This window comes from Brassica napus, chromosome C1, assembly GCF_020379485.1.
Source record: "Brassica napus cultivar Da-Ae chromosome C1, Da-Ae, whole genome shotgun sequence".
NCBI classification, from domain to species: domain Eukaryota; kingdom Viridiplantae; phylum Streptophyta; class Magnoliopsida; order Brassicales; family Brassicaceae; genus Brassica; species Brassica napus.
Window position 1 is genome coordinate 41,636,297 of NC_063444.1, and position 11,329 is coordinate 41,647,625.

General features: G+C 29.6%; 1 protein-coding gene across 2 annotated transcripts; it reads right to left on the bottom strand.

Annotated features, from left to right (window-relative positions):
* Positions 1-1,561: 1,561 nt before the first annotated feature.
* Positions 1,562-5,196, bottom strand: LOC106394954 (transcription factor TCP18-like). 2 transcript variants are annotated; one of them, XM_013835496.3, is made up of 6 exons: positions 4,042-5,196; positions 3,883-3,923; positions 3,049-3,778; positions 2,841-2,936; positions 2,094-2,524; positions 1,562-1,785 (listed from the first exon to the last, which is right to left on the bottom strand). In XM_013835496.3, the coding sequence occupies exons 3-6, from the start codon at positions 3,740-3,742 to the stop codon at positions 1,714-1,716; spliced, it is 1,293 nt and encodes a 430-aa protein (XP_013690950.2). In that variant the 5' UTR covers positions 3,743-3,778; positions 3,883-3,923; positions 4,042-5,196; the 3' UTR covers positions 1,562-1,713. The 2 variants fall into 2 exon arrangements, with proteins under 2 accessions (XP_013690950.2, XP_048600503.1); XM_048744546.1 differs by having other exon boundaries at positions 3,049-3,923.
* Positions 5,197-11,329: the final 6,133 nt, after the last annotated feature.

Below are 11,329 nucleotides of genomic sequence, written 5' to 3' on the forward strand. Positions count from 1 at the left end.
CTCTTGTCTTTCAGCTCTTTTGGCGATGTGCAGATGGCATGATTGAGTATTATGGATTTGGAGACCCTCTAGTGATTAGTCTCTTCTTTGTCTCAAGTTGGTATGATAGTTTGGTTCCCATAAATCTCTTGGGTGTAGGTTCCCGTAAATCATTCGGGCTTTGTTTGTCTGTGTATGGTATTATGTTTGTAAGCTTCGTTTCAGAACTCTGTTTAATCAAATTCCAGTTGCGACGGAAAAAAAAAACTCGGTATCAGATGCTTACATATTTTTCAATATTTATTCTATTTCTGAATAAATGAGGAAATTTATGAGGTTGTAGATGGAATTCTGGTGGATATTTTTTCATGTGGATGTGTTTTTTAGGAGCCACCAGAAGACCTAATAAAAATGGAAAACCAAGGTACACAACAACACATGCTACTCTAGGAAAAGCATACTATGAAAATAATATGTATTGCAAGCATATGGTGCGTGTGGTCTGGTCAGACCTATATGTTTTATGAATAATTAAATACTTCTATGCTGGACTACAACTAACTCAACCACTAAAGGTTTGACAGAAAATCAATATATAGGTCATCTGCAAGTGGCACCAAATCAGATAAAAACTTATTTTCCATGAGGCTATCAAACAAAGTATATTCTATTAGCATACAAATGGAACACGGGGACGTTAGTGAAACAAGCTTATTGTAGTATATATATGTTTCTGTCAGAATATATAATTTCTTATGTTAATAGAAAACAGTTTCTACATCAGGTTCATAATCGTACTGTTGGGATGTTTTTATCTGTACTTCGATCCAGAATAACTTTGAAAACTTCAATCCCTTTATAATATATGTATATATATCACTGGTAAAAGGACAAAGTAAATAGCTAGCTTCACATCACTAAAATAAAAACTAATTAGAAAGTGATAACGTCTCTGAATAATAATATATCTAGATTTCTAGACACATGAATTTGTGTGTAAACCTAAACCCACTTATACATAATAGTTATCACAGGTTGCTCCATTTAACTAAGTTAATATCCTTGAAAGGTTTTGAAGTTCTTGATTTCGGCTTAATGGACTATACTAGAATTGACGTAGATGTCTCATAAAGAGAATCAGTAGAGTGAAAGCGAATTAAACCATAAATAATATTTCCTCCATTTTTAATACTTGAAGATTTTCTAAAAAAAATTGTTTCAAATTAAATGACATTTTAATTTTTCTATATAAAACTTATTAATTTTTATGTTGTTTGACCATTTATATAATAAAATCTAGATTTTATCATTGAATGATTTGTGGCTAGATGAATATTTAATAAAAATATAAATAAACGCTTTTTTAATTTACGTGAATAAGTCTAAACCTCATTTACTATAAAACGGAGAGAGTAGCTTTTTTTTTCACCACTTGACACAATTTCTGAATCCATGTAGACAGAGACGATTTCCCACAAAGTAAAAACACACATATTGTTACTTTAGTTTTATTTTGGAATGAAGAACAAGCACATTTATTAACGAAATTGGGTTTAATGCTATGCATATAAGGTTCGACTCGAACTATAATTAAACAAAATTATATAAAAGGCGTTGATTGTTTTACATCGATTTAATATGTGACAAGAAAGTGAAGCAAAAAAGCTTCATAAGACTCACATATACAAATTATTATATATTAATTTGAGAAATTAACGGTAATTTATATCATCATCACATATTATGATAGTTGTACAAGAAGTGATGAACATCCCTAACCTGATGCTGCTGCTGCTGCTGCTGCTGCTGCAAGGAACGTAACCAAACAAAAACAAATTGATGAAATTTGGCAAAGAGATAATATAATCAACTGAAAAACGGCGCCCCTTTCCATTATTTTTTGATATGGAACTAGATGATAATTAATTATAAATAACCAACCCACAATACATAAAACGAACTGATAATCTCATTATATAGTATTAAATAATCAGTACTGTTGGTAATTAGGGATTTGAGGTAGCCTACAAAAACTGAATTTACTAGAAACCAACAAAAAAAAACTTCTTAAAAATATGTAAGGAAATGTGACTTGTAGATATAGAATAAGTTACCTCCATGGAAGTAGCTGCACCTTGGCTGCGATGGTGAGTAAGCATTGGAAATGATGAATTCAATTGGCTGATCATATTATATGATTCTTCCGAAATGTGATCTTTTTTATTCACCACAATATCGTTGTAAACTGCGAAACGATTGTTCTTGCAAAGTTCTTCCATATTTTTTCCGCTGGGCGTCACCTCAAAAGAAGTAGTCCAATTAACACCAGAATTATTATTCTTTACTACCTCATCATGCTGATTATGAGCTTCTACTTCTTCTACGGCATTTACTTGTGGTCTTCTCTTCATGATCTTCTCCATTGTTCTATCCTTTGCTCTCTCTCTTGCTTTGGCTCTGGCATCTTTAGACATCTCCTTCAAAATGGGCGTTCGCTGCGACATCTTTCTCTTCCCTCTCATTGTTCTCCCATCCACCTTATTTTCTACGAAATGGTGAATATAAATATGAAAAATAACACAAAGAAGAGACAACATATTTCATATGTTAGCTTATTTCGTATTTCATATGTTATACGAGTTTCGACATGAAAATTTGTTACAATTTCCCTTTCCTTATCAAATTGTTTCAGTTTCTTCTATTTGTATCAATAATTGTAAAAACATGTTTATGTATCTAGTAAAATCTTTTTAATATCAATACAATTTGTCTTTTTTCGAAAAATATATATAAAACTATAACTCTTTGATAGAAAATTGAAACTGTAACTATAAAAAGTTGGCAACGGTTAACGTACGTACCGGTCATGCTAGTGTTGCTGCATCTATCCTCGACTGTCCACACAGATGCAAATTCGCATAGATCAGACGATGTCTCCGTTGATCCTAACGCCGGTCCTTGGTTAATTTCGAAACTCAGAGTTTTAGATTAAGCATGAAGAAGATCAAATTTTTTCATAAGAAAATGAAAACATTAGTATACTTAAAACTAGAAAGAATGTATACGTACGGGTTTGGGAGTCATCTCCGCTGCTGAATCCGCCGTGTTTAAACTGGTTAGAAAGGCTGTTGGCGATCTTTATGATCTCGGGTTTGGCTTGTGTGAGCAACCATTCAACGGTCTTGCTGGCTTTGTCGAATCCAAGCATGTCTTGTAAGCCAAACAATTCTTTGGCGACATCTAGAGAGAGTCTCATTCTACGATCTCTTGTCCCTTTAGCCGTTTTGATCTTGCTGTGCCGGTCCGTTCTGCTTGGTTTCTTGGCATTTTTCATTTTCGGGTCTTGAGTAGTTGAGATTCTCTGGGAGTCTTCGTTGTGTGTGGTTATGGTCTCCGACGGCTCAATGAGTTGGGATTCATCAATGGTGTTGTTCAAAGGAAGAAGGGATGGATGATGATGGTCATTGGTGCTTATGGTTTGGTTATCATTATGGATAATGTTTTGTGGAAGGAAAGAGGGGAGGAGAGAAAAATCCTGGACGAATTCGAATTGAGAAAAAGGAGAAGCTGCTTGTAGGAATTGATGATGATGGTCAAGATGATTGTTTGATATGTTGGAATTGGAGTGAATCAAGAGGTCGTTAATGGTAGAGGAAGGGCTAAAAGGGAGTAATGGTTGTGAGCAATAATTGTCATTATAAGGGAATGACATGTAGTCTTCATTGATGGTGCTTGTAGTACTGAAAGTCTTGTTGTTGTTCATGTCCTTTTGGGTGTTTTGAAGCAACAAAATTAAAACCTAAAACAAAATTTTGAGAATGACACTTGTACCAAAACCTTCTTCACACGCACCAAAAAGAGAAAAAAAAATGAGAGAAAGCATAAAATCAAAGAGAAGATTACTGTTCCAATGACGAAGACAATCAAAACTTTTCTTCCTTAGCCTGCGAAATCAAGAAAAAATGAAAGAAGGAACAGTAATAGTGATTAGGCAGATGGTACAATATGTCTTTGTTCAAGAGAATCTATGTCTAAATGTGTGGAGTGAGAGAACGAGAGTACCTTTATCGAAGTAAAGGACTAATGGTTGAGAAAGACAACACAGGCAATGTACTTAAATAAGTCTATGTGCTATGAACTAGAATGGAGAGAGAGAAAAAGATAAATTATAGAGAGAGACAGCTATAGAGAGAGAGGCCGAGAGATATCATAATGGAGAAGGAACAACATCAATTTGAGAGGAGAGTATGCTTTTGAAGAGGAAATTATTTTCTTTACTTTTGCTTAATTTTCTTCTTATTGGCATGAAAAGAAGTATATATTCGTTTTGTTTTTGTGAAATATGATGATAAATCTCCTTTATATTTAGTTCTGGGGATTGTTTTAAGAGAATATATAGGACCCTGTCTTTGTTTATCTTCTTAGATTTCTTTGAGATATTTCATTAATACAAATTAGCTAAGAACTCAAAAATAAGTCTTTGATATCTATCAAAAATAAATAATTAGAGATTTATATCTATATTTATATCTTTACAATTAATATGAAATCAAAATATAGATATACATCATCTAATCTACTAAACTTATCTTTGAGCTATCACAATAACATTTTCTGTTAACTTCATAGGATATTTTTCTAGTTTGGGTTAAATGTGTGTTTGTCGATAAATCATATATTTGATGATTATATTAACCTTAAATTTTTACTGAAAGTATCTTTGGTACCAATAAAGTGACACATGGAGTTTAGTTAAATAAACTCTATCAACTTAATTATATCATTTAGCATATTTTAGTTAATTAAGATAAGATATGATAAAATGACAAAACGAAGGCAATGAGATTTAGTTCAATGGAAATGAAAGCTATCACAAAGAGTTATATATAAAGTTTTATTTGCATATTAAGAAGATCATCAAAATTAAAAAATTTGAATACAGAATAAATAAAATAAAGTATTCACAAATCAGGGAATATATATTAAGTTATATTCCTTTTAAGTATTTAAGAAGAAAATGAGGAAATTTAATATTCAGTTTTAAGGAAATGAGAGGGAAGGAAGAACATAAAGTTTTTGCATTCCAACATCAGAATATATATACACATGATATATCCTACTATATATTAATTGCGAAGTCAATTTAGTGATTTTTGCTTACGTGTTGATCATAGGTGAACTCTTACAAAATTGTTATAATTTGATTGGTCGATAATTTTTAATTTTTATTTATTTTAATTAGATCTAAAAGAAAATGTAAGTCACTTGCCAAATAAAATAAATAATATTACAAAAAATGATTTATGGTAACTAATTGTTGAAATTATAGAAATCCTACTATATATTAATTGAGAAGTCACTTTAGTGATTTTTGCTTACGTGTCGATCATAGGTGAACTCTTACAAAATTGTTATAATTTGATTGGTCGATGATTTTTATTTTTATTTATTTTAATTAGATCTAAAAGAAAAGATAAGTCTATCACCAATTAATATCACTTGCCAAATAAAATACATAATATTTCAAATAATGATTTATGGTAACTAATTGTTGAAATTATAAAAAGAGAAATTAATTGATCCTTTTTTATATTTAAAAAATACATAAAATAATAAACGACAATCGTTTATATAAATCAATATAATGATTTTATATTCTTATTTAAAAGCTTTATATTTTATATAAATTATTGTAATAACTATTAACATCTTTTAAAATTCATATTATATGCTTTATAAATCATCTATAAATTTTTTTATCAAATTATTTATCTTGGCTTATTGTATATTTTAAATTATTATAAGAGTTTGTAAATTATCTTTAAGAGATTGAAATCAAAGTTATATATTCTACTATATATTAATTTAAAAGTCATTTAAAAGATATTTGTTTATGTGTCAATCATTTATGAAATCTTAAAAACTGTTATAAATTAATCTACATAATATTACAAATAAATCTATAAACAATTAATATATATCATTTGCCAAACAATCTATATAATATTATAAATAATTATTTATGGTAACTAATTGTTGAAAATATAGAAAAAGTAATAATGTTTGATCGATTTTTATATATTTATAAACTACAAAAAATAGTAAATAAAAAAGGTTTATTAAACTCGATATAATGATTTTATATTCTTATATAAAGATTATATTTGTATATGGCCTTATATTTCTATATAAAGAATTATAATAGCTATTAATATCTAATAAAATTCATGCATGCTTTATAAATCATTTATAAAAATTATAAATACATTTATAAAAATTATAAATACATTTATAAAAATTATAAATACATTTATAAAAATTATAAATACATTTATAAAATTATTTATCTTGGCTTATCATATGTTTTAAATTATGATAAGAGGTTTTAATTTATTTATACAAGCTTATAAATTAATTTATAAAATATATTTTTAAATTTCATTTTATATTAAATGATAAATTACTTAATTGATTTTTACTTAGGTGTTGATCATATGTAGAGCTTGAGAAAAAAAATATATTATAATTTGATTTGTTAATGAATTTTCAATTATTATTTATTTTATGAGTACGAAATTTAGTTCTAGAATTAGTTATTTGCACAAAATAATTTATGGTAATTAAATATGTGATTTATATAATAGATATATTGCTTCATAAAATCATTTTTAGCAATCAAATATTTCTAAACTATATAAAATATTTCAAAAGTTTCAGTGTTATATTATATACCTTCAAAACTTAAGTAATTTTATTAAAAACTGAATCATGAATATTATGCATAACTAATTTTAGTAAAATATCAATAAAAATATCAAAAACTATTTAAAATAGTCTTATTTATCATTTTTAACAATTATTCTTAGAAAAAATATTTAACAAAAACACATAATGATAAAAACATATTTTTTAAAAATTATAATAAATATATTGTTACAAAACATTCAAACCCGCGAAACCGCGGACATTCACCTAGTATTATATAAACGTCAAACACAAATTTTGAATTCTGTATATAATTAAATATGATCAATTTAATGTTTTTAATGCTGGATGATTATATTATTATAAACTATAAAAATATTATAGATAATTTTATATGACTGCATCACATGATTCGTCCTATGGGTTCACGTTTGATGGTGCTCTTTGTACCATAGTGCATATATGTTCTAAATTTTTTCTTTATTAATTTGCATAATTCCGATTTTCCTGGAATTTAAAACTTTTACCTCATAGTGTAAAATTATTAATGAACATTTAGTCAGATCACTAGACTAAAGGGACTTTCACTTTTATCATTATTTTGACAATTTTCTATTTAAATCATTTTTTAAAACACTTTTTGTCAACTTAAAAAATTTATACTATACTTAAAATTTCTTATAGTATTAAATTTAAAAATTCTCTGAAACAACTTTCCATCATTAAAACAGTAATGTAAAATGTTTTCAATAGCACTAAATTAATTAAATGTTCTTTTTGAAAGGCTTACATGTTTTTTTGCTACAATAAAATGCATGAAGAAGAAAAATATAAAGCAAAAGTAGAAAAAAGTTGTGGTCTAAAATATTAAATCCTTAATGGAGTTGGCAAAGAGAAGCCTAAAAATATACCAATCTAATTAAACAGGTCCAACACCCTGGACGAAAACTCAGCCGCTCCTTGGATAGAATTCGATACCAGTGAACACACACAAGCGCCAATGACGGTGACCACCAACACCACTACGAAACAAAGAAAAGAGACTGAGGCGTTGAAAAATAAAATCTAGAATACAACCGCAAAACTGCCATTTGATAGAAATGAACCACCGGCACCTGAAAATGACTATATGTGAGTAGAGAAGCTCCTTGCGAGAAGTTAAAGAAGAGAGAAAGAATGGATTTCCAACAGCGGCTGACTACGACAACGATTTCTTACATAATTACATGTATTTCTTCGAATCACCAGTGCTATAATTTTGGATTTGAATAAATATTTATAATATTATATACTGGGATAACTTAAAAGAAAAATCATGATCTCATAGAATGAATCATTTAAAAAAATAAATCCAAATGATAGATCTAACACACACACCCTAATTAAATAAATATCTTTTTTCATTTGGCATTTCTAGAATCATTCTAATCAAAAGGTTAAACAACATATTGTTTTATACATCTTTCAAAAAAACATATTGTTTTATAAAGTTTAGCAATTAAAATTAGCAAAAAAAAATTAGCAATTAAATATTTTTTTGTCATCAGGTACTTTTAGCAATTGAATCTAGAAAAGATAAATGAGGTAGTTTTTGAAAAAGGGCAACCCCTTTTGCTCACGTCTACTTATTGAAATCCCATTGAGTTCAAATTGGAAAAATGACGAAAGCATTGACATTTTTTTTTTTTTCTAAAATGTGAATATCATAGAACGAAAGGTTTAGGGTTACAAAAGCCTAGTTAATGATACCTTGGCAAAAAAGAAATAGAAAACAAGGTATGCACAGAAAATTAGAGTAGAAGAACGAGTCATCTAATCCAAAGTTGCATAAAAGTCGTGAACTTCCTCCTATGTCTTCTCGCACTAATGGTGTTGCGGATTTCCCTGTCGATGATGTTGAAAGTTGTCTGCAATGGCAAGAATCCGTTGAGGTGAACTGCAGAGTTACGCTGCCTCTAAACATTGTAGAGAAGAAATTGGGTAGCTATTTTCTTCAGGGTTGAAGGTGCTGATGCAGCTGAGATTCGTAGCCAAGAGAGGAGTTCTTCCCACGTTAAGAAAGCCGTACGACGAGGATCTAGCCGTAGATAGGGCTGGGCAAAAAATCTGAACCCGAAAAACCGAACCGAACCCGACCCGAAAAAGTAGTACCGAACCCGAACCGAACCCGACCCGAAAAAGTAGTACCGAACCCGAACCGAAATTGATTAAATATCCGAACGGAGTCAAAATTTTGGTATGTAAAGAACCGGAACCGAACCCGACCCGAACCGAAGTATTTCGGGTACCCGAATGTATCCGAAATAGATTTCTATACCCCTTATATAATATGTTTTAGATTTAATGTCTATTAAAAACATCCAAAATATATAATATATTTTTAAATTTTCCAAAATACTTGAAAATATATACAAATAGTCAAAAGTAAATGCCTAAAATAGCTAAAATATACTCAAAACACCAAAAATACTTGAAATGTCTATTGATTATCTTATCCAAATATTCAAAGCAAATCAAATTATATGTTAAGTTTAGGTATTTTGACATATGTTATTCAAATTTGTATGTAATATATTATTTTGTTTATAAATTTTGGAAAATTTAAAGTATATAATAAATTTTAAATTTTAAAAATAATTTTAATGGGTTATCCAAACCCGAACCGAACCCGCAAAGATCCAAACCGGACTCGAACCGAAACTTAGAAATACCCGAATGGGACTGAAATCTTTGACCCCGAAAACCCGAAACCCGAATAGAACCGAACCGAACCCGAATGGGTACCCGAACGCCCGCCCCTAGCCGTAGATCTGGTTCCAATCCCTATAAAGCGTTTGTTTAACCAATAAAGTACAAAATTACTATAACGCGTTTGTTTAATATTCGTGATAACGAGGCATGGAGAACAGGATTAAAATCTGTTACAAGCCCTGCATCAAGAAACCCTTATGCTTAGAATAATTTTCATGAAGAGGATGAAGTTAATTGTAGTTATAGATGATTAGCTAGTAGCCTAGTAATAATAAAATTTGTCAAATTGGAGAAGAGGTACAGGATTATAAGTTTTCATTTTCAAATAGGAGGACTGCACGTGGCAGTGTGAAACCCTAAGAAAATGAAGCTGCAATAATATTAGGAGAACATAAAAAGCTTTAGTTCTCTGTTCAGTATGCCATGAGCGACCACTCTTTTATTTTCTTTTGACTATCTCACACACATTATATCTCATACATATATTACATGTCGCTTTCTCTAAAAAGAGAACCTCTTTCTCTCTCGTGCTTATCTTGTAAGCTTTGCATCACTATTTTCTCTTATTTTCCACATTTAAATATGAAAAACATATACTTGATATATCTTTTCTAACATTTTTTTTAAAAGAACATCATTCTAAACATTTAAAGCTGAGTATATGGTGAGCTGGTGTTGTGTTAACTTTATTGTATATCTATAAGACTATAACTCACTATTCATTTTAAATAGGTTATTATGACACAATAGTACTTTTACATATCTTGAGGAATTAGTTGGGAGAACGAAAGAAGAGTCATTCCAACCTCGTTAATGTGTGAAAACCGAACACAGTAGTTTTTTTTCGTAAAATGCCGAACACAATAGTTACAAGCTACTCACCAGTGCCCTATACAAGTACGTACGCAAATACAATATATGATATATGCACGTATACGTACATACTGTTGGAATATTATGGAGTTACGTGCAAAGATAAAACACTGCCATTGTAAATAAAAATCTCTTATTATAGTCATCCATTGTTATCCTCTCTTTCCATTTATACATGCCGCCTTCTCGTACCTAATTATCAAGCATCCCATGCTTTCTCTTCTTTCTCTCTCTTCTCTCTTTATCTCCCTAGGCCTGCCATTATCAGGAGGACCACATGACTATAATGGAAGGACTCGCTGGCTTCTTCTATGGTTGCTTTCAATTTTTCTTTCTCATATAGCCCATGAAGAAGACATCAACATATATCACAATTTTAGTTTTTCTTTGTGAATCAGTTTAAATTATTTATAGTGAAACTCAAATTAAAGTTTCAATCTTCGATTAATCTTTGAAACTTTTTTTTTGGGCAAAGTGGGTATTGGTTTTGCTTTTCCCCTGAGTGCTTTCATTATGTGTTATATTAGCTACCTTCTGTTCCCAATTTTGTTGGTTACAAATCTCAGTCACTCATTATCACTACCAAAAGTACAAAATTCCAACTTTATTTACATATCATCTATATTTGTTGTTTTGGTTCTTGAATTGATAATGAATCATTTTCTATTTATAGCAAAGAGAGTCAATGCTCTTTTTGATTATCGTTCCTTTGCGCAGTTTCCTTTCAAAGAAATGTGTTCTGGAAAATAATGTGTGGTTGTCTCCACTTTTCTTCATGGGAGAACTCAGTATTGACTTCTTCCTTCCATACTCTTAAACTTCTTTTTATTTGTAGAGATTTTCTTGCTTGCAATGACAAAAATGTATAAAGTTCTATAAGAAAATTAAATTAAACCGTCACTCTTGAATCAATACTCATAGAACTTTGAGAGACAAAATAGTAAAACATATAAATTAAATAGAAAACTATCCAATTAATTTAAAGGAACTAGCTATAAAAAATGGTTCCTGAAGAGTGTCT

What these genes read in the sequence shown, in the direction of transcription:
- LOC106394954 (XM_013835496.3), bottom strand. Translation starts at nt 3,742, where the DNA reads ATGAACAACAACAAGACTTTCAGTACTACAAGCACCATCAATGAAGAC. An exon ending in CAGCAACACTAGCATGACCG is followed by an intron (nt 2,525 to 2,840) that starts GTACGTACGTTA and finishes ACCATTTCGTAG; the next exon opens with AAAATAAGGTGGATGGGAGA. An exon ending in GTGCAGCTACTTCCATGGAG is followed by an intron (nt 1,786 to 2,093) that starts GTAACTTATTCT and finishes CGTTCCTTGCAG; the next exon opens with CAGCAGCAGCAGCAGCAGCA.